Source organism: Scatophagus argus, chromosome 5, assembly GCF_020382885.2.
Source record: "Scatophagus argus isolate fScaArg1 chromosome 5, fScaArg1.pri, whole genome shotgun sequence".
Lineage (NCBI taxonomy): Eukaryota > Metazoa > Chordata > Actinopteri > Scatophagidae > Scatophagus > Scatophagus argus.
The window spans coordinates 12,535,475-12,558,927 of record NC_058497.1 but is presented as its reverse complement, the minus strand read 5'-3'; the positions used below and the strand labels follow the sequence as shown (position 1 = coordinate 12,558,927).

Genomic DNA, 23,453 nt, shown 5'->3' with positions numbered 1-23,453 from the left:
CTGTAGTTTGCTTCTTCCCCTGTCTTTGACCTCAGCGTCTGCTCTGAATTCACTGAGCTGTAGCTAAGCTGTACTGTGTGTGCCCGACCTTTTCAAGTTAAAGGGCCAGCGAGCAGTGTGGTGTTGCAGGCTGTGGGGGATTTGTTCTCATTCAAGATGCAGAATGTGTGTAGCTCTCTCTCTCTTGTGATGTTTGTCTCTTCCCCCCCTCTTTTGGAGCAAGTGAAGTGAGTCACTAATCTGTATTTAACTACACCTCAAATACTAACAAAGGGCTAAATTGTCAGAACATTTACTTATTTGAAAAAGACCTTTTTTTTAACAATCAAATATATGTTTTCTTTAAACACTTCAAATACAGATTTTTCCATTCAGTTAACATTGGATCTATGACAATATTTCTCTTTCATATGCAGAAACTGACATAACTTATAGCCAGCTCAGCCTCCTTGAACCATAAAGCCACTAATCCAGACCAGTCTTTTGAACAACTTCAAATGTGATCTTAAGTTGGGTTTAAACCTAACTGAAATGACTGCTTTTGTGCTGTCATTAGTTGTTTCTAGTGTCGATCAACACACACACACACACACGCACTCTTTTACACTACATTGTATTACAAGATAAGCCTTACCAGACGGCTCTAAACAGAATGAACTGTGGGATAACGGGGTAGAGATGGCTGACGAGTGAAGGTTGGTAATTGATCAGCAGCTCCTGGTAAATTACAGCTACGGCTGCTCAGTCATCTGGGACCCACACAGACAAACACACTGTCGAACTGAAGGGAGATGGTTGGGTGCTTTTATTGACTGATTCATTGATTAAGATGATGCATTCAGCTGTATGTATGTATGTATGTGTGTGTGTGTGTGTGTGAGATAGAGAGATGTCCTTTCTGCTTCCATGCACAATAATGTGTGTGGTTATGTTATTGTTCATGTATTGTTGTTGAGTCTGTTGCTTGACATTTGGAAGGATCATTAAAATTTAAAGCTATGCCTCCCGCAGGTATAGCCCATTGATCTGAGAGGCTACAAGACATTTGCAATCTTCAGCTCACAGGTGTCAAGAGACATCTATCCTGAAATAATGTGTAACAGTCCCTTCCCTGACAGATTAGTGAAATGTGCCATTGTGCACCATTAAAAAGGGAATAAACACAGGAAGGGCTGTAATAAAATAAGTGTGGATTTTACACCACATAGGTGGAATGTTTCCGTAATAGCCAGATGCATAATTGTCATGTTACAATGACAGAAACATTTTACTTAGTACATTTACAGAAAGGCAGGGCAAGCAAGTCCTGAGCTAAAACCCAAATTGCAATCCCATTTCTAACAGGTTTACATGTTCAAAGTAAACATGAGTAACTTTCTTGATAGGTCACATGATCAAAATTTTAGGCTATTAATATTACGTAGACATAATTAAAACTGTAGATGATCCCCTCTGTTGAGTCGGCTGCATTTGGTATAAACACGTACTTTTAAAATGTGATTGCTTTCATGTTGATGAGTCTGCCCACAAGTGTGGAAGACTTAATGTGTTTTTGGGTTGTCCATCTCATGTTGTGAATTCTGGAAATTTCTGGAATGCCTTGAGGCAATTTCTTCTGATTTGGCACAAACATTCTTTTGTGACCTCACAGAACATTTTTTGGCCATAAGCTGAAGTGATGACATTTTATGTCCAAAAGGCCAAAGATCAACTTCACTGTGACATCAAAATGTTCTGTAGAAGTGCTTTTCTGGCAATTATCCAACACCACAGCTCAGTAGCAGACGAGGAGATTGTGACCACATTTCACATTTGGTTGGATCCTGGATTGATGATACTAATCTTGAGTGCCCACATTGAAACTGTGCAGATTTTATAGATCTTTTGTCCTGCTGGGTTGAAAATGTGTGTGATGAATCCACGTTTTAGAATTTGTAGCTTCTTTGCAGTAATGTCCAGATTTGAGGCATTGTAGTGCACCACATTATTAAATTCCTATATGAATCCAGACAGACATGGAGGTAAACTGCAACTTGACCGGTAATTCTAGTTTATATGCACCTATTAATTTTAATTGCTGTGTTCTACCGTGTTGTTGTTTTTAGACGAATCAGCTATTGACGTAAACGGCAGCACTTTACGACGTTGACCAAAACATTGACGACAGTGTCATGGCGGCGTACGGTGTCAGTTTTGAGAGTTCGAACAACATCGAAGAAAGAAAGGCTGCCAAACGACAAGCACGGCAAGAGGCGTTAGAAAAGGTATGAACTGTGAGCGTGGTAATTGTAATTTTAGCAAATTTTGTTTTCCTCCGTTATGGTTTAGATATACCCGTTCGATCCAAATGAAAACTTAACAAGCTAAGCAGGCTAACAGCTAACGTCGCGTTAACGTTAGGATCGGACGAGTTTAACCGTGTCTTGGTGCGGAATTGTTTTGGTCCGGGATGTAAGTTAGTATCTCTGTGTCTCTTTCCATTTCCCCGTGTCTCTCGGAAAGCAGTACACGTGTGGTTTAAAAGTAAGCACATACTGCATGTGTCTGTTGATACTGTTCAATAGCGGGCAGGAAATTACTGGACAAACACTGCTGAGGCAGATAGGAGAGCCGCGCTGGTGTTTTATAGAGGCTTTTCCTCATGGTCTCCAGCGTAAAGATTAGCCTCTTTTTGTAATCACATGTACACAGCTGTGTTTGTATGTTGCCAGATGCACAGACTAACACAGAGCAGATGATACAGACAATTGATGCTTCCTGTAGATGAGCGCTAAAGGTTGTAAACACGTTATCTGCCCACTTCACCTGTGCTCGAACTGACCAAAGCAAATAGTGTTGAAGAGGAGCAACTGGCTCGTAATGACTTAAGAACTGTTCAGCTTCCAGAAGATAAAACTATGCATCTTACAGCATCTTACAGAGTATTTGAAAACCATAACTCCGCAATCATGACAGTGTGAAGACTGTATCATACATTTTGTAAAGAGAAAAACATCTGTGGACTTTCGGTGTATGTTTTTTTTTAAATTTTAAACATGAATTTTATGATAGCCTCATGGAATCAGCTCAGCTCTACACTTGCTTTGCTTTATAGAAAAGTGTCTGAAAATGTAAATGCCGGTGTAATATTTCTCTGAACTTTTTGTTTCCCTTATGCCATTCAGGCTAAACATCAGTATGAGAAAGAAGAGAGGAGGAATGAGCTGAAGAGGCAGAGAGGGGAGGACACTTGGATGCTCCCAGAGATCAACCAGAGGCTGCACGAGATTGAGGAAGTAAGATGCAAAGTTTTAAAGCTTAAAGTTATATGTGTAATCAAATCAAGACTTTAGCAAGACTAACTTCATAACATGTCAGAATGTACTTTACTTCAAAACAGTGGTGACTGTTTTGCTTGTCTAAAGCATGATACCAGCATGCATGATACCAGAACTTCAACACCTTTGTAGTTTGAACATTGTTGTTCATGCACAGTTTTCCTGCCATTAAGATCGATATTTAAAGAATTAAACAGAGGAGAAACAGTAAGTCCTTGAAGATGATTATGGTGATGTCAATTATAATTTTTGGAAAAAACACAGCTAGATGCTCTGCCATTGCGGAGACACACTAACAAAAAAAAACAGAGGCAAATTATTTATTCCTGCATATGTTTTGTGATTGAGAACCAAGTCTTTGAATATATTGCATCTTAATAACAAACAATAATGTGAATAATGGGGAAAAAACACAATTCATTGAATCTGAACCCCTTCAGGAGAGCTCTGTGAAGAGAAAGAAGAAGAAAGAGAAGAAGTCTAAAAAGAAAAAGGAAAAGAAAAAGAAGGCCAAGAAAGAGAAGAAGGCAACAGATGCAGCAGATGGCTCTAGTGACAGCTCAGAGGTAAGTAATGAAGTTATTTAACGACAACAGTCAGAACAGAATAGACTTGCATACAGTAGTACTTAAAGCAGATATGATATGTACTACTGTCCAGTAGATTACAACCAAAAGAATTCTTGCAGGCATAGGGGAAAGAAACTATCCACATTTTGTATGAGTTTTTGAATGATACAATAAAGTATCTATTTAAATGTGATAATGAGTTGATTATGTCATGGCCATAAAAAAAAAACGTTTTCTCATGATGATGAAATAACTGAGAAAATGGCAATAAAAAATAATTTGGCATACGGCTGTTCGCAGCTTCCATAGTTTTCCTTTTCATTGTCCTTTTCTGTCTCCTCCATCTCTGTGTTTGTCAGGATTCAGAGGACCAGTGGGTTGAGGCTCAACCTCAGACACAAGCGACTAAAGCCTGGCAGGTTCCTGATGAGTGCAAGCCTTCAGAGAGCACCCTCAGCCCAGCTCAGAATGTCCAGGTAACTTCCTTACCCACTAAAATGGTGTTTGGTGTCGCAGATTTTCTCTCAAATTTGTATTTCTTATTTTTATGCTTTCTTTTATTTTCATTTAGGATTTATTACAGCAACTCATCTGTAGACACAAAAATTTCTAGCTTTGCCATGAGTTTTCAGAGAAATAGTAAATTCCAAGGAATAGTGAAGATCATTTTTCACGGTGGAGATGAATAAAGAAGCTAAATAGAGCATAAGTGTTAGAGTTAATACTGTATCCAGAGGAAAGAAGTTTTGCGCATGCAGACGTGCCTCTTCTTAATTTGGTTCTTCTGCTTTCGAACCAGACTTACTCATTCATGACATCATCCTCTATTACTGAGAAGTTGTGGATTTTTAAATGTTTGCAGGTGTTTATTTGTCCTCTGTGTATGTGTACTGTGTGTGTATGAAAGTATATTTGTGATGCGTTAAGTTGTCCCTAAGCGGCCATTGATATTCTCTCAATCTGTACATCGTTTTCTTTCTTTGATCAACCCCCCACACTATCTGTCTCCTTCCTCCAGAGAGATGAATGGATGACCTTTGACTTCCTGGCGATGAGAACCACATCCACAACAGAGAGGAGGGCTGAGAAAGAACGACTGAAGGAGGAGGAGAGGGCAAAGGCTCAGGCCATTGAACAGGTGTGTGTGTGTGTGTGTTTGTGTTTGATTTCACCTTTTTCTTTCCAGTTTCTACTGACCAGTTCCCTCGTGCTGTGGTTCTTGTTCCACTGTTGGCGTGGAGAATTTAAGAGAACCATGTGGTTCCTCTGATGCTTATGGTGTCCTTGCATGTGTCTGTTACTTGAATGCCAGTGCAAAGTGAACTTTACGTGTGTGTGTGTGTGTGTGTGTGTGTATAAGAGGGAGGGAAAGAGTGGACTTGATTGTTTGTGCGTGAATTGCACACTATATGAAAACACTGTGGTAGTCAGTCTCCTCTTTTTTCCCAACTGTGCTGTTACCAAGGTAACAGAGGTTGGCCCCTCTCGGACAGCAGCATACTGTGTTGTGTTTGTATGAGTATGTGTGTGTTTATTTAGGGTTTTCTGTAGGGTGTTTTTGTCTGGGTTTTTAGCATTTGTACCCCTGATGTGACAGTTTACATGTGTGTTTGTGGATCCCTCAGGCTGGTTTGCACAAATTGGAGCTCAACCCATACTGGAAGGATGGAGGAACTGGCCTGCCCCCAGAGGAGATGGCTGGTACTGCAGCAACAAAAAGTAATAACAAGAACGCTATTGAGGCATTTCCAAAAGTCAGAAAACACAATGTTTTCCAGCTATGTAAAATATACTGTAAACATCTTGTGGTCTCAGCACTTTAGAATACAGTTTCACTCTAAATTTTATTCACCGATATTATCTTTCAAATGCAGAAAACAGAAGAGTCAGGGCTGTCAGTTTTCTGATTAAACTTACCTGAGAAGACCAGAGTGCAGGGCAGTTGCAGTATTGTCTGTTTTGTTACCTAACTATTGCCTAATGTCACTTGTGCGCAAGTGCATAATTTAGAGCATCTCTGCAGTCATAAACTGCTCATACATTTCTGTGTTTACTTACAGCACTTTACACTCTGCCCTCTGCCTGTTTTTTTTCTCCATCCCTAATTTTATCTCATTTCCTGCCTTGTCTCCCTCTTCAGTCTTTATTTGTTTCATTCTCTCTTGTCTCTCTTTTTTTAAACTAAGACCAACCAGCTTAAACGAGGTACTTATGTAAATGGTATGCTTGACCAGTGCATTGATTATTATTATTTCCATTCAGAAAGAGAAACCAATGTAAAATTTACATTTATAAAAGATATAGAAAAAACAGTTTTTATTTAGTTGCTGCTGTGGAACTTTTGATCTTATCATGCAAGTTTCCTGTGTTAGCCAAGCTTTCACGGAATTGGATGGTTCCTGGTCTTACCACCAATCCTCAGAGACCTCTCATCCCCACGTTCATGTTTCTATCCAGAGCTGTTTGCTTCAAAAAAAGAAAAGATTTATGTGATTATGCCTGGCAGTCACAGTCCTGCTCAAAATGAGATGTGTGTTTGTCATATGGGAGTGTCTGTAAATTGGGGATACACAACTTCACCCATTTCCAGTGGGATTGAGTTGAAGAGTTTGTCAGCGTTGCAAGTGCAGGAGAGTTTTTAAATTCAGAGAGGACTTGAATACGTATATGTGTGTGCAGAAAAGTCAACATGGAGGGCCGACAAAAGAATGAGAGGACAGATAGAGCGAGGAAGAGCTTCTGAGTCAGGGATTTAGAGACAGACAGACAGCAGAGAGTAAGCTGTGTTAAGCTGACAAGCAAATGCAGGTGTGTGTGCATGTGTCCCTTATCTATGCACAGTAAGTACAGTTCCCTCTAGAGCTGACATGGTCTCTCTGCAGGCTTTATTCTAACAACGAGGCAAAATAAGCTGACGCAAGCAACACGCACAGACGTGTCAAACCGTATGCCAGATTGTTTACCTCATCTTGTGGTGTAACTTAGGATTTGCAGGAGGTACAGGCTGATGTGTGGGTGCTTCACTGGTCTTTAAAAAATGCCCCTTTATCACCACTGATCACTGCTAACCTTTCTCCTACGAGGTGTAAAATGTTAAATTTGTGTTGAGTACCTTGAACAACATAAAGCTTTTTGAACCCTTTTGCTCTTTTTCCTTCAACTTTTTGTCCACCTACAATTTAAAGCAGAAGTTAGAGATGATTAAACATTACCATGTGCTCAAACACACTAAATCAGATACTCATTGTTGACCTTGACCAGAGGTTTTGGACAGTGCATTTATTTTATCTCTAGGAAGTTGTGTGAACTGCTGTTTTTGAAAGAACATTTATTTCCCATGGAGTTAAATCTTTTCTCACAACCCTTTATTCTGACCTTCGTTTCTCCTCTGACTTTTCTCTTGGGTTTTCCCTGGATGTGCCTTTCGTCTGTGGAATTTCTTATTCTGGATTTGATTCCCTTTTTTCAGTTTCTCACAAGGCGCAGCATTAACTCTTGTTCTTTTCCGATTTCACCTTCTTTACCTAACAGTTTTTACAATGCACTGGTATGGCTTTGTGGTGTCAGGACAAACGCCAGTGACAATTAAGAAGATATGATTGACTCACCAAAGCTTTTGTATTTGTTTCTAACGCCTTAACCTTTTTTCCCCCCTCTGTTCCTGCAGGCACAGTCATGAACGATGGAGGTCTGAGCTGGCTGAGGAAGAGCTACCAGAGGATGAAGGAACAGGCAGAGAGGGAGCAGCGCAGCCTCGACGCTGTGGTGGCTGAAAGATACGGAGTGAGAACCGATGGCACACAGGCAGCATTCACACATTCACGTACACAATTTAGCACATACGTTTATCGGATTGGTGAGGATATTGCATAATAGTCTGTCTGTTGCAACTGGAGATTTGGACATAAAAATATTGATACATATGTGCTCTGACTTGCACTCTGAAGTCAGCACAGACATATACCTGCTCCCTACTGTGGGATGAATGTGTGTTTAGATACCTTGTTTTATTATTAATCTCTTTGCTGTCTGACACCACACACACACAGTGTCCAGTCTTCTTTGTTCAGTTATTCTCAGCAGTGTCAGGATCTGTGCCTCCTGTTGACAGCATTGGAACTTTAACTGTCAAACTCTCCATTTCATCCATTGTGTTCAAGTAGCATTCAGTTGACATCATGTTAATGCAGCCAGTTGTAGTAGATTACACAACAGCTGACTAAATAGTAAAATTTACATTTCAACAGATTTAGTTGTTTTTTTGTCTTTGGCCTTAGTTTTATTTACCAGCTACATTCTGTTGTAAATGCTATGTTGTTATACCATATTTAATTTTCACTATAGGTATGTGACCTATAGTGAGATCAGTTACTTCAGTGAACTGGCTTTCAAGCTAGGAAGATAGCCAGCACAGCTGCCGGAAAGACTGCTTGTATTAACTCAGTGGACTAACTCAGTTAAACTATGTTGAAGGTATCGCGATAGTAGACGAATTCACGGGGCAAGCAGCAAACCAGTATACTATGTTATAGTAACCCACTGGAAATTACGAAACAAATCGACTTTGAGTCTACAGACTGCTGCAGTCAGTTAGATACATTTGTTGTTAGACTGGGTTTTATATAACATGCACAAAGAAAGAAAGAGCCAAAGGTGGATGGTTTGGACATTTGTGAAGATCTGAACTGTTAAACCTGAGAATTTTAATATGTATTGTGTTTCTCGTTTTATAGTCAATGGAAAGCTTTCAGCAAAGACTTGCGGAAGCAGAGAAAGCTGTGCATGGACAGACGAATGCAGGAGGAGAAGGAGATACAACAACGAGAGGCGGGCGGAGGAAAGGGGAGAATGAGTCCAGAGAGAGATGGAGGAGAAAAGAGGGGGACGGAGATCGGTGGAGAAGATATGAAAGGGAAAGAGATTCATCACCGACAAACAGGGAGAGGAGAGAGTGTCGAGGCAGAGAGGAAGACAGAAGTCGAGATGGAGACAGGTTCAGAGAGAAGGATAAGGATAGAGACAGAGATAAAGGAAGAGACAGGGACAGGGATGGAAGAAGAGACAGAGATGATGATAGGGACAGAGACAGAGAGAGGAATAGGGATAATGACCGAAACAGAGAAAGAGAGAGACCCAGTGTTGCATCAGCATCATCTGAACAAAAGTGGAGTCACCAGTCTCCGTCTCTTGAGTCACTGAAAAGCCGCTTCCTCAAACCATCAGAAGACGACGATGGTGGAGGTAGGTTGATGTCAAGGCTCTTTGTAATAAATGTTTTGCAGTAGTAAATAGTATTTGGATCTTGTTTGACTGCATTGCACATTAACACATCAGATTTTTTTTTAAAAAGACGAACAATGTAGTTGCTGCTATAAAGCTACGGCTACAGCTTCTGGCAAGACTTTCCACAAGATTTTAGAGTGTTTCTGTGGAAATTTTCCCATTCATGCAGTAGAGCGATAGTGAGGTCAGGCACTGATGTTGGACCAAAAGGCCTGGCTGACAGTCTCTGTTCCAGTTCATCCCAAAGGTGTTGGATGGGGTTGAGGTCAAGACTCTGTGTGGGCCAGTCAAATTCTTCCACACCAAACTCATCCGACCATGTCTTTATGGACTTTGCTTTGTGCACTGGTGCACAGTCAGGCTGGAATAGAAAAGGACCTTCCCCAAACTGTTGCCACAAAGTTGGAAGCATAGCATTGTCCAAAATGTCTTGGTGTGCTGAAGCATTAAGATTTCCTTTCACTGGAAGTAATCTGCTCAGTAACTCACCCAGCCCCTGAAAGACAGCCCCATAAAGAGGTATTCTTTTGTCTCTATAGTGTATCTGCTCAGTTCCTACCACAAATCAGGAAACAAAAGTCAATTCTTTTATACAAACTATCATGCCAACAGTCTCAGAAGCCAAGCTTTGTAATTCTTTTGTGTGCAGCTCCACAGCATCGTCCTCCCCTAGCACGACCGTCCACAGGATTCATGAAACCGAGTTCTGATGATGAAGACTCCGCTCCTCGTCGTAGCAGCATTCCATCCTGGAAGAGGAGCAACAGTCCTGCCCGTGAATCTAAGAGCCTGGAAAAACCACAGCAGGAGAAAGAGAAGGATCTTGGGAAAACTGTAACTTCTCCTCAAGGCAGTCTGAGTGTTGATAAAGCTGCTGTGCTGACAAGGTTTTACGCTTTTTATTTCGTTGCCTTGTCAAACACCACTGCATTGATTGAGTTGTTGGATTTTACTGCTAATACATACACATAAACACACTCTTGAAACTCCCTTGCAAGATTGATAGAAGTATCAATCTTTCTTAGATCATGTTAATGTTCATATGACAACCTCACCAAATACTTTCTCACAGTAATTCCTTCCATAAAACCCGTCTGTGTTGTCACTCTTCACCTGTGCAATTGATTAATTTGAAGGGACCTGCAAGAACTCTTTAAGTCCTTATCTGTTTTGAACGTTAATCTTAATATTCCCACACCAAACTCCCTCTGAACCCTGTGCACCTAACTTATATGTTCTCTGTACTATTAATAACTGTCTCTCTGTCTAAAGTAATTTTCCCCATGCATGAATATTGTGTCTCATTCAAAGGGACACTTAGCTTCAACAACAATCAGTGGCACAGAAACTCTTTTGAACAGAGTCAAGTGTAGGATCACAGGATTTTATGTTTTCTGATTTTCATAGCAGTCCAAGTGTTATCCCACTGTTGTAGGCCTGATGTCGGAGCTCTGCTTTGTAAAGCCTTCTTAGTTGTTCTGTGTGTTGCCTCATTAGGCTAAGTTGTTTGGGTAAACCAGCACCCAGAACCCCTGTGGCATGAAATGAGTCTGCAGTGTGGCAGCAGGATGAAATGAGGCTATGAGAAGTGTAATAGCCTGGAACGATGCTTCCCGGGCTGCAGTTCAGATCCTCCGAGGCAAACCTGTAATGATCTCTGGGGGGGCACAAAGACTCAAATGAATCGTAACAGATGAACAGTGTGACTGCAGAAGAAAACAACTAAATGGTTAAATTAAAAATTTGACAAATCCGTTTTTCATCACAGGGTTTAGGACTATCATTAGGGTGGAATAATTAAGTCACTGAAACCCTGAAGCACGAAACGAGCAGATTGTATGGCAACGTTTTTGTGTATCACTAGCAATAATGTGTTTTGGAAACCTTACCTGGACATTTTATTGAAAGATTTCCTTGGTAAGGCTGTCAGTTTATAGTATCATATATTCGTTATATAATGTGGTTGAAATGAGGATTTTATTCATTAAATTTCCCTTTTTACTATTTGGTTTTGTCTGCCCATCAAACTCTCCTCTTCATGTTTACCTTAGGGTTGAGAGTGAAAGTGAGGAGGAGGAGGAGGAGGAGGAAGAGGAAGTTCCCCTGCTGACAGAGGAAGAGATGAACAAACTGGGAGCCAAACTGGTAAAGGCAGAGATCATGGGCAACACGGTGAGTTGGTTATCATTTTGTCAATCACAGTGGCTTCTAATGGACATTATCTTATTGATTATAAGTGAATATACAACCACCCTAATTATAAGAATGCTCTCAATATTTGCTTTAGGAAAAATACCTTTTTTTAAGACATAGGATGGAGACATTACTAACCACACATGTATTACAGGCAGTGCATACATATAACTCCAACATTAAAGAATACAATAATTAATATAATATATCTTACTCTTACTGATTTGTTACCTCCCAACTAAGTGCTCATTGAGCTTTTCTTTTAGGATGGACTTTCGTTTCACTGCCTTCAGCTGTATGGGAAAAGTTGTAGCTGACTTGCTTTTTGTCAGCGCACTTGCTTTGTCCGTTTTCTTTATTGTGGTAACATTCATTGATTTGTGCACTTAATTCCCCATCTGTCTGTCTTCATGTGTCAATGCTAACAATGCTATTTGGATGTGTCATAGAGCATGTTAAAGAGCCGTCTGTTATAACACTCATTCAACACACACACTCACACTTGTAATGCTAAGTGTTACTAACCTGACATCCAGCATCTCCCTACACAACAAAGCAATCACACTGATATTCCCGAACCTCTTTGTGTGTGTGTGTGTGTGTGTGTGTGTGTGTGTGTGTGTGTGTGTGTGTGAGAAGTGCCTTTAGCAGTCACGCACTTATATATCTTGTACACAAAGATATCGATATCTGTCACAGCAGTTTAGCTCAAGAGGTTCATTGTTTGTTTGAGAAAGGTGTCTTTTCTCGTAGTTCTCTGTAGCATTTCTGTTTTACAGTATTCAGCCTTAACGTCTTTTATCTGACATTTGGCAAAAACACCATTAGAAAAAATACTCTAAACTTGAATGCAGAAAGTAGTTAGCTATATATATATATATCTGTGTGTGTGTGTGTGTATGTTTCAGGCCATGGTTGAGAAGTTGAAATCACAGCTGGACGCAGCTCAGAAAGCCAAAGAGAGCCACGCCGCCCGAAAGAAGCTGCAAGAAACATCTAACTCAAAGCAGGTCTGTAGATACTGTTTAAGCTTTGAAAGTAATGAAGTAATAACTAATTTTAGTAGTGTTAACGGGGTAGTAAAAATAACAGTATTAACAGTTTGAAGAAACAGCTTGGCTTCTGTATTAGACTCTATTAGCATTTGGTTTAGCAGGTTTTTTAATGGCTAAGTGGACATTCAGAGAGCCACCCACAGCTTCTATCCAAAAAGGAAAACATAATTAGAAAGTTTAAAAAGAGATAGAGGAAAAGAGAGGACCTTTTTTTGGAAATTAATTTTACCCACTTCATCTACTGCTTTCTCCTTCTCCTATTTTTATCTGTCTCTTTGTTATCTGAATGCTGTCTCCTGACAGTAGTTTACCCCTGGGCTGATATCCACGTATCAGCCCAGCCCTGCAGATTATCACATGTATAATTGCGTAATTTCCTGGATACCGAAACATCATCTTAAAATATCTATATATATATCTATATCTATAGATATAGATATATATATACTCACTCTCAAGTCACACACAGATATAAACACATGCAGAGACAGGACTTGATAGAGATCAGCCCTTAACCTGACACACAAACACACTCACAGCACACATACTGAATCTTCCTGTGTCAGATTTATCTGCTGGCTGCTGCTTTTTCCTCTCCCCTCGTCTAGATGCAAATCCAAACACTCTGAAGTTCATAGACGCACGCACACACCAGTTACAGCAATGTCCATCTTTCTCACTTTACAGGGAAGAAAAGTGCCTCACACACACTCATCTTCAGATGATACTAAATTCTCTGTTGTTACATCTGACTGCTTTTAAAAGGAATTTATTTGAAGTCTCTTTGCTTCTCAGCTATTTCGTCTTGCTGTCCGCATGTCCGCTCCTGTTTGGCGTTTTAGAAGACACTAATGGAAAGCAAATGTCTTCCCTCCCAGGGGTCATTGAGTGTGGCCCCGTGTTTATGTGTCTAAGAGAACGAGAAAGAGACAGATTGAGGCAGAGAGATGATATGTGCCGTCCCCTCTGCGTCTGTAGTACAGGCAATTAACAGAGGGCAGAGACAGTGCCCTGATACTTCAGCACTGCTATATCTCCCCTCTTTGGCATTGCTAATGCCATTTCTTACTTCACACACACACACACACACACACACACACACACACACATCTATATGCATATAAATGAATGGAGGCCTATTTCTGACACATGCTCCAGACAACTTTATAAACACATGGAAAGCAGGCTGTGATTATTTACATGACCCGTATATACCTTTGTTTGCGAGGTAGACCGGATTCATCCCAACTAAGGCTGTCCTGTTCACATTAAAAGAGTCCTCAGTAGTGTTTCAGAGAAAATGTCATAATTCTTAAGTTTTAGTGCACTTATCAGCTGAGAAGTACTTCATCCCTCTTGGAGATGGAGCACTGTTGATTTGCATTAATTCGAGAGCTTTCAAATTTGTCTTGTTATGGAAGACTTTTGGCTTGTCTTCACTATTCAGTATTTTGACTCTTGCTGCATGTCTGGCTCATATTTAATGTTTTCCCTGCACAGGAGTCTTGAAAGGCCTGTCTGTGTTGACTGGAGAAAAGGAAATATACTCTCTTTTTCTAGCAGTCCAGTTTCACCATCTCCCATCCTTTCCGCTATACACACCTTATACTTGTTTCTTGGCTGTCTGTCTCTACCTGTCAGGTAGAACTTCAGTCTTTTATAAGCTGTTTGACCAGACTCTGGCTGTTTTTTTTTTTTTATTATTATTCTGAATGTCATCAGTCTGGTGGTCAATCACCAATAGTATTTAACTGAGCGCCACATAATATGACGGGGTTAAGTAGACTCTTTTTAACAAGCAAACTTTTTGATCTTTAAGCAGCAGTTTTATCTTGTTTTTTTTCCCTCCCCCGAATTAGTAGTATTTTTCAAAACATTCTCTTAAAGGGCAGCTTAGTATCAGTCTGCACTAATTGCCCATATGCAGTGCTTTTCTAAACAACATCTCAGTTCATTCCAGAATAGTATTTTGAATCCCTGATCATATCAGTACCAGACAAAACAAAAATAATTATGTTTCTATTGAGAAACATTTTGGCTCAGGGAACTTCCAGTCTAACAAAATCAATATTTCATCAGCCAAAAAGGCAAAACCCTCCAGTTTACTTTAGTTGTACAGCCTTGTGGCCCAGCAAACAAATGCCTGGAAATCTTTATGTTCATCATAACTGAAATCGAATGAACAAATTTTGTCCAATAAGACTTAACTGCAGGGCCGTGCTGCAGCATGTAAATCAAAGTTCCCACATTGAAGTTGTCCACAACCATGTCGGCAGAGATCAGAGGAGCTTGGATCTATTTTTTTGAGTCTGGAGGGAGTGATATAAGCTCTTTGATGGATTTTCAATTGTATAACTGACTGACTTTGAAATTACTGCAAGATCCCCCCATATTTTCTCACATTCTGCAGAAGTGTAAAAAAATACCCTTAAATCTTGTTCCCATTCGGTATGACCCTGAGACAGGACGTCTGTCTCATGCTAAAGTTCTGAATTGTTTATGTCTCTGAATTATCGTCAAAATAGTCTTTGGAAGTTTTTAAGAAAATTGATTTTATCTGAATGTACTACAAGAAAGCACCTATGTTTTGATTGTATCTCCATCTCAGCTCTTCAAAGGTTAAAATCTCCCCATTCTCTACAATTTGTGATATTTCTGTAATATTATCTTGCTGCCGCACAGAGTTATACATCGGGTTTCCTGCTGCTGTAGCAACATTTGTAAAGCTCATTTTTATGAACGTTTTTATTAATATCTCACAATAACTTATTGTCGTTGTTATTATCCTTTTTCTTCAGTTGAGGATCTTTTAAATGCCAAATGGTGAATACATAAAAAAATGAGCTTTTCAGGAACACTGTCAGTCTTGAAAACAAATAAAAAGCATGACCTGGCTTGTTTTGCTTTTCTTTGTAGGTCACTGGTCAGTCCAGTGGCGACCATGAAGTCCTGCTGTTCAGAACAGACCAGTCAGGTCGGGCCTGGCCAGTCAACGCCCCCTCTGGACCTCAGGAGCCCCACGGAGGACGGCGGAAGAAAAAAACGGTAAGTAGAGAGCCATGACAGTTGGAAAGAAAGAAGGGAAACAAAAGGACAGGACAGCAGGGAGGGAAGGTTTCTACAAAGGAAAAAAAATCCACGGTGTAGGACATAAAGAGATGAAGTGGATCGTGCACACTGTTGCAGTAAAAGGCAAGCGTACAGTTACAGGAAGAAGTAAAAGAGAGAGAGAGAGTTTGTGTCCTGCAATTTGTTCTTGGCCATTTGGTGTTCATCAAAGTGTGACTCCAAGCTGAAACGTGTGTAATGCAAGCTAAACTGTCTGGTCCATTCTCTGTTTGGGGTAATGATAAATTCATGAAATGGCGCAGTCTTCTTTACTCTCTGTCTGGCCCTGTCTCCCCCATGTTCAGTCTCTCACTCTCTGAGGTCTGTCTCTTTCTTTCTGTCTGTTTTCTTCCCTCTCATCCTCTTCTTCCCCTTTTCTCTGCACTGTCCTGTGGCTGTCACTTTCTCACCCATCCTTTTCAAAGATGTGATTTGAATAGATTTTATGATTGTGTCTTTTTTTTTTGCATGCAGCATTCAGTTTCCAGTGAATTTTGCTGTTCACCACGATGTCTCACCCCTACCTCTTTTCCACATTCCTCTCTCCTCAGATCGAGACTCATGTTGATGGGCAGCGTGTGCGCTACTTTCAGGATGATGATAATGTGGGCCTGAAGGAGATGGTGAGGAGGGAGAAGATGAGCTCTGCACAGGATCAGAATGCCCTCTACTCTCGCATGGCTGCTAAGGTAAGAAAACTGTACTGCTACTGTGCAACTGCAGAATACAACTTGACAACATGTGAAACAACCTAGGATGTTGATAATTATTACCAGAATGAACAGTGTAACTTGGAATTAAAGGTTCCCTGTGGGGTGTTCTTTTAAACAAGTAAAAATATGTTTCCATTCATTGTTGCTCACCATTGATAGTCAAACAGCCATGATTAATGCATTTCCGTTTTCATAAAAGGCTTGCAAAGCCAATTTTTCTGAAATGTTGCAAACCGGAATTGATTCCATGTTTAGGGGGAGTGTTCTTGTTCTCTGCCTTTGTCGATGCATTATTACGTTTCCTGGTGCACCGCCTGTAGATCGGTGTGTGAAACCATTGGTTGGACTGTGTATGACTGTAACCACAACGGACAAACAAAACTGGGACCCACTCATTTGAAAACTATAGCAACTCACTAAAGTATTACTAGATAATGAAAACTCCACAGGTTGTCTTAAGGTGAGAAATAACATCCTGGCATAAAGGGCTTAGATCGGTTTATTCCTCAGTCCACCAACACAGGGGCAAGATTTTTTTTTCCTACAATCTGGCAACCTAAGAGCTGGTGTTATCACAAGATTGCAGCTTTAAACTGTAATTATGTAGTCAAAGACAGTGTGCTAATAAGTCTGTAATCAAACATAATCAGAGCAGGCAGATTGCATTCATTTGCAAAATGAAAGATGTTTGAGTGTTTCAGATGTTTTTCTATTTGATTTTTTTTTAATCGTTTAATCCTCAAAGCACACCTGTGGTTGCTCTATAGCATTCTGGCGTAACATGGCTCTGGCCCTTGTGGGTTTCTGTACTTTCATAGAGTTGAGGCTGCTGTTTTCCCATTTCTTCTGCTGTTTCTTCTCTGACCAGTCAGGTTGACCTCTGAGTCAGTCAGAGAACTGCATGTACTTGACACAGTGGCAGCTTCTTCAACTATTGAAGTAAAAAGAAAAGAGATGTTTATTGTACAAACAGAACTTAAGTTGGGTTGAAAATAATGAATCATTACAGAACTGTTTGTACCTGAAGTTGGCAAACTCATGTAAGGCTGATTGAGTTGACTTGCTCTCTGGTTTTTGCCAGTTTTGTCAGCTCTGCCTCTTGAGCCAGAGCTGCCCCATTATGAGGCCTATTTTATGAACTGTTAAATCATACATTTTTAATAGAACTTTCATTAAATGAAGTAGATCTTAGTCTCATTTGTGTAACGAGTTACAGAACCGCTGCTATAGGGAACACTGCAGTGTAGGGATAAAGTTTTAGGGCAAATAGTTTTCCTAAATTGATTCTAAAATTTAAAATGAGCTATAATACACGTTAAGAATTTATGGTCCTTTGGAAGTGTGCATTTTTGTGCATAATATTTAATTTTTTACTCGACATATTTAGTTTCACGTGCCTGATTACTCAGCTTGGCAGCTGCTGTGGGTCGTCGTGGATATCAGAATATCAGCCTTTTCCTGCTCCAAACTGTCTTTATCATATCTGCCTTTAAAAATCCACTATCAGTCGACCCCAGATGTTTCTGCATACAGATGTGCAAAGACCACTTGTCATTGAGACTGGTTAATTAGACTGTCTTGTTCTATTTTAAGGATAAAAGCATTAGGTGGTCTGAGCAGTCTGTTCACTTTGTCTTCTCGACAAAACAAACATATACACTTAAGTGCTTTTTTTGTAGGCAGATTATTCTTAGTAATAATGTTTAGGGCTTTAAGAAGACAAAGGAAACGAGAAGAACCATTAAGTGATTAGTAAACATTTAGATCAGTAAGAACAAATTAAGGAAAAAGGACCACATTATATTAGGAGAGTTTGCAAAGGAGGCAGGAGCAACCATGAATGATTACACTGTACAGTTTGGGCAGCTCTGTTAATTACTACCAAAAATTATGGATGGGTTCAATGACTGGTTCCATTTTGGATCCACTTTCCGGTCGGCAGAATACCCAGATTTGCTAAGTGATGATGGATCTCTTATCACACCTTATGTCTCACCTCAGTCCTGCTTTATTAGCAAAGAGCAATAGAAATCATACCAATAGCAGGCTGCTCATTTTTAGCTGACAGATCTGAATGACAGCAAATTAGATCTGCTGGAACTGAAAACTTGATGAAAACCAATGTGGAACAGATGCCTCACATATGCACAAATAATATTGCTTCACCAGTACATACTAAAGGTTGCTTTGTTGGATCAGTCAAGTAAGTGTCAGGGTGATCTGAATAGATAGTGTAGATGTTTTGGATTTGTTTCTGTCATATCAGTATGCATGTAGTTCTGTGTCACTATCCATTCCTTTCCACTATGACTCTTGTATCTACTTGTCTCTATCTCAGCGACTGTCTGTCCTCCACTGTGTGCTTGAAATAGACGTACATCAGCAGATGGGTACTGGCAGGTTGTAGTGCGCCTGTCAGTCTGTCAGCAGATTTACACACTGCACTTTTCCATGAGCCGAGACACATTACTCTCGTCCCTTCTTCTCTTTCCTTTTTATCTACGTCTCTTATTCTAGGTAAGAATATGACAAGAAGTAGTGTGAAAATCCTACTGACAGATGTGTGTGTGTGTGTGTGTGGAAACAAAGGGTTGGAGGAGTTACCATGGCAATTAAAACAACAAATGTTTTTAGTTTCGTATATGTTTTTCCTTTTTCCAATTTTCTCTGATAATCACTCACCCATGTATTCATTACCTTGCATTCATATAAAAATACACACACACACACACACACACGCACACACACACGTTCTGCACCTACAAAGAGTGGCACTAAAAATACATTTACAGTTACCATGGCAGGGCTTCTATAAATACCAGTTTTAGCCATTGGTCAGAGACAGTCTGTTAAGTTAGCAGACCAACATTGTCTGGAGATTTAACGTAGTGTATTTTTCAATAAAATATGAGTAGTGTGCCAGACATATGCTAACCCCTTCCACTCGCGTGCTACATGCTGAATTCACAATCTATAATTTAAACTGCATCAAGAATGTGTCCATTCCTCATTAGCTAAGACTTCCATAAAGACACAATCATCAACAGTCAAGCTGAAGGCTGACAGCGTGGACGCTGACTTATTGCTACCATATTATACCTGATTAGTCTTCATGTAAGTATGCAACTGTATGTATGATGACATTTACGTGTGTGTATGTGTGTAAGAAGCTAGAACTGTAACCCTCTTACACACTTTGGACACAGTTACTCCTACATGCGCACGCACACACACACACACACACATTCACATTCCCTCCCACACTGTCACTAAACTAATCCAATTTTCACTCTCACTCACACACTCACTCCTACACAGCGAGTCATGCACACACACTTCAGCCATGCTCGCCTCTCGCTCTCTCACATATACACCGATTCCAACCTGTTGCCCGGTCGCCATGGTGACAGGACTCAGACGAAACACCAGAGTCGATACCCGGCGTCCTCACACTGTTAACATGCAGGCACCAACTTACATACAGGGTAGCACAGGCACGTCACAAACACACACACACACACACATACAAAATATGGTGTGGAAACAATCATTAATATTGTGTCAGCAACTGCACACACCAGTTGAAGCTACCTGCCAGTTTCTAAGTCAGTTGGTATCTCTACAGTAGTATTAGAAGGATTACCATGACTTTTAGTCTGTTCTAAGAAGTTAGAGATTATAATCCTTTTTGTTTTATTCTCTTTATCCATAAAACATGTCCATAAATTACTTAAAATACACCTCAAAAAGAATTTACTTGAGCACAGAGTGTGACTTTTCATACTTAAGCACATTCCTAGATTTGGCCAAGAATGATCAGACCCCCCCCCCGTCTCCTCTGCTGTCTCTGTCATCTCCATCACCACCACTTTGACTCCACTCCACTCTCCAGATGATGGGGAAGACAGACGGTGACAACTACACGCTGGATGACATGTTTGTGTCGGGTGCAGCGCAGCGGGAGGGCGAGGGGAGAGAGGAGGAGAGGATGAGGAACAGAGCCATCGGGGAGAGCAGGAGGCTGGCTGCTTCCATGGAGAAATGCCAGCACTGCTTCAACAGCCAAGAGCTCCAGAAGCACCTCATCGTGGCGATAGGGAGCAAGGTAAGGAGTCATCAGTGTATCAGTGTAGGCTGAGAGGGAATGAGGCTGACCATTGCTGCTCTAAACTGAAAAACTCAAGGTATGAGGAAAATAAAAAAGATATAAAAAAATCTGCAGGTCAATCTGTGCCTTTCTAAATGTTGTCTTTAATGTGTGTGTGTGTGCACGCAATGTTATGTCCAGGTGTACCTGAGCCTGCCTGCGGGAGTGTCGATGACAGAGGGGCACTGTCTCATCTGTCCTCTCCAACACCACTGCTCGGCCACCGGACTGGATGAGGATGTCTGGTCCGAAATGCAGGTCAGCCGATCAGCACTCCGAGTATTATCAGTCGTGTTTTATAGCAGTGGAAGATATAATCAGAACCAAATCAGTGTTTTCATTTTCAACATTTACTTCAAACAAGAAAGATGAAAATTTAACTGAGTTCCCTTCTGTGCTGCTTTGCTGTCCTCAGCTGTTCCGGCGTGCTTTGGTGCGTATGTTTGAGTCTCAGGAGCTGGACTGCGTGTTCATGGAAACGCACATTAACCCACGCAGAAGACAACACATGGTCCTTGAGTGTATCCCCCTACCCCGAGAACTGGGGGATATGGCTCCTATATACTTTAAGGTCTGTATGTGTTCATTTTGTCTTTGGACTGTTGTAAGGATAGGACTTGAGTTTAATTCATAAATGTGTGAAAGTCCTCGCAAGTCAGTTATTGTGTGCTCTCAGAAAGCTATCATGGAGTGTGATGAGGAATGGGCCATGAACAAGAAGGTTGTTGACCTCTCGTCGAAAGACATCCGCCAAGCTGTAAGCTCCCTTTTGTCTTTTCCAAAGTATTTCTTTGCTTTTCTTTACTTTTTCTTCTGATTTCCTTCTTCTTCCTCCATTGCTTGTTTCTTTCTGTTCTCCTTTCATTATTATTAATTGTTGTTAAATTTTTGTTTGACGCCTCCTAGATTCCTCGAGCTCTGCCCTACTTTGCTGTAGACTTTGGACTCCAGGGAGGCTTTGCTCATGTCATTGAAAATGAACAGAAGTTTCCCCATTACTTTGGCAAGGTCAGTGTGTGCATTAAGACTGTTCTGTTTGGTACATCGTCGTTACATCCAGTTAATTTTACGCTGATGTTTCAAATATGACTGATCCTTTCCCCTCACAGGAAGTGGTTGGAGGCATGATGGACCTGGAGCCACGACGTTGGAGGAAGCTGATTAGAGAGAACTTTGACGATCAGAGGAAAAAAGTCCTGCAGTTTGCACAGTGGTGGAAACCTTACGATTGTACCAAGACTGAGGCTTAGCTAGAGGAGGCACAAACTGTGGTACCAGGTGCATATGGTGAATATAGTGAATATAGTGCATGCACTGCTGCACCTACCAGTTTAAACTTTCAAAATTCCTAGTAGAAGTTAGAAAGAACATTTTTAATTAAATAAAAAGAAATGAACAGAACAACTTCGATTGCTGTATTTGTTATTTGTATGATGCGTATCCTTACATTGAAAAGACCTGGATCTCATTCTCCCATCATGCATTATAATAAATATTAAACAGAAAACTTAAATAGTGTCATTTGTGTATACGGTTTTGAAATTATTTCAGTATAAAATAAGACTTTTTCTGAACAATCAGTCAAGTAAGAATGACCTAATTGATTAATGCCACATATACAGCTGAGTTGGTGGTGGATGGTAGAACATCTATCAAGCACTTTCTTGTAGCCAAGACATGAATTGGAGCTGTGTCAGTGTGTCATAGCCCATGTTTTTCCTGTTTTTCAAGCTTCTCTTGCCAGTACTGCCCTCCCTGCTCTCTAGTCCTGGGATTTAATTTCTTATTCTGTGGCCTCATGATACTTTGCAGCTGTCACTTAATTCTAAGAGGTTTCAGTGTCATCACAGCCACATGCACTGGTGGATACACAAGCATACATGAGCAACTGGCCAGCTTGTACCCCTGCATGCGACCCCATCATTTTTCTTTTCAGCTATGCCATTGACTCTTTGATGAGCTCATCACTTCAGGGACTCACCTTATTTCTCAGACACCATGTGGTGCATGGGTGCCGCCAGTTAGTGCTGAATTTGTGTGAATCACTGAAGATGATTTGGTTTTTTACTGCGCTACGAGACGTCACGGGGGAAAAATGCTTCAGAATCAGGATTTTCTCACTCTTGTGTCCTCTCCAGTGTCACAGTAAACAGAGACTGTTCTCCTTAATCAGTCCCTCTCATCAGAGACTGGTTAATCACTTGTACTACATTCACCCCCCCCGCCGCGTATGTCGATCTGCTAGTACAATTTAATTTCTTGCTGTCTGTTGTAATTTGAATATACGCGTTTAAGAATTACTGTCGTAGTAGAACACAGTGTACTCTCTATTTAATTCACAGGAGTGAAATTTGGCTTTCATTTATGATACAATTGTAATCATCATCCCCAGCTTACAATTTTTGAAAGTTACATTGAAAATGAGCGTCTGCTAAAAGAACAAAGGATACATTATGAGAGCTGGGAAATTGTCCTTTCCTTGTATGCTTCAGTTCCTGTCAGCAAGGACAGCACAGGGAAAATTAATTTCCCTTAGAAGAAAGTGTTGGGTTTTGTTATTATTAATCATTACTATAACATTACCTTGGTAGGACCTGTTTCACTGTAAAGATCAGCAAATGATAGCGGCCATGGTGTCTCTGCAGCTTGGCGGTCAGTGGACTGCAGATTATTTTTATTAATATTATCGTTTGTATGTGCATCAGGGGGACAATTCCGCCATAAATCAGCAGTAATTCAATTTCTCAGCCCACCACTTGAATATGATGTAACTGCTAAAACAAAATTCCCCAATCAAACTGTGTACTCAGAGGTTGGCTCATAATGTGATCATTTTCAAGAAATGCAACTCAATCTGTGATGAAGTTTTTAATGTAACAGAACATGCAATTTGCTATTCTTTAAACTGATTTGTACCTTTGAAACCGTCCCTTAGGACAGTACAGCAGGTTATTTATATTGCCCAAGTGACACAGAGGCCCAGGTTCACGGTTAATAGCAGCAGAGTGGCGTGGAGTGATGTATGGTTATGGCCAATTAGATTGGCTGGGGGCAGATTTATGATCGAG

General features: G+C 40.5%; 1 protein-coding gene across 1 annotated transcript; it reads left to right on the top strand.

Annotated features, from left to right (window-relative positions):
- Window positions 1-2,124: 2,124 nt before the first annotated feature.
- cwf19l2 (CWF19 like cell cycle control factor 2) lies at window positions 2,125-21,898 on the top strand. The gene is made up of 19 exons (XM_046388878.1): window positions 2,125-2,264; window positions 3,165-3,275; window positions 3,758-3,883; window positions 4,246-4,362; window positions 4,905-5,024; window positions 5,512-5,605; window positions 7,554-7,669; window positions 8,620-9,127; window positions 9,819-10,056; window positions 11,221-11,341; window positions 12,271-12,372; window positions 15,334-15,462; window positions 16,077-16,214; window positions 20,131-20,343; window positions 20,527-20,643; window positions 20,801-20,956; window positions 21,062-21,142; window positions 21,292-21,393; window positions 21,495-21,898. Exons 1-19 carry the CDS (start codon window positions 2,172-2,174, stop codon window positions 21,633-21,635), a joined length of 2,823 nt encoding a protein of 940 aa, XP_046244834.1. The 5' UTR covers window positions 2,125-2,171; the 3' UTR covers window positions 21,636-21,898.
- The last annotated feature ends 1,555 nt before the right edge of the window (window positions 21,899-23,453 follow it).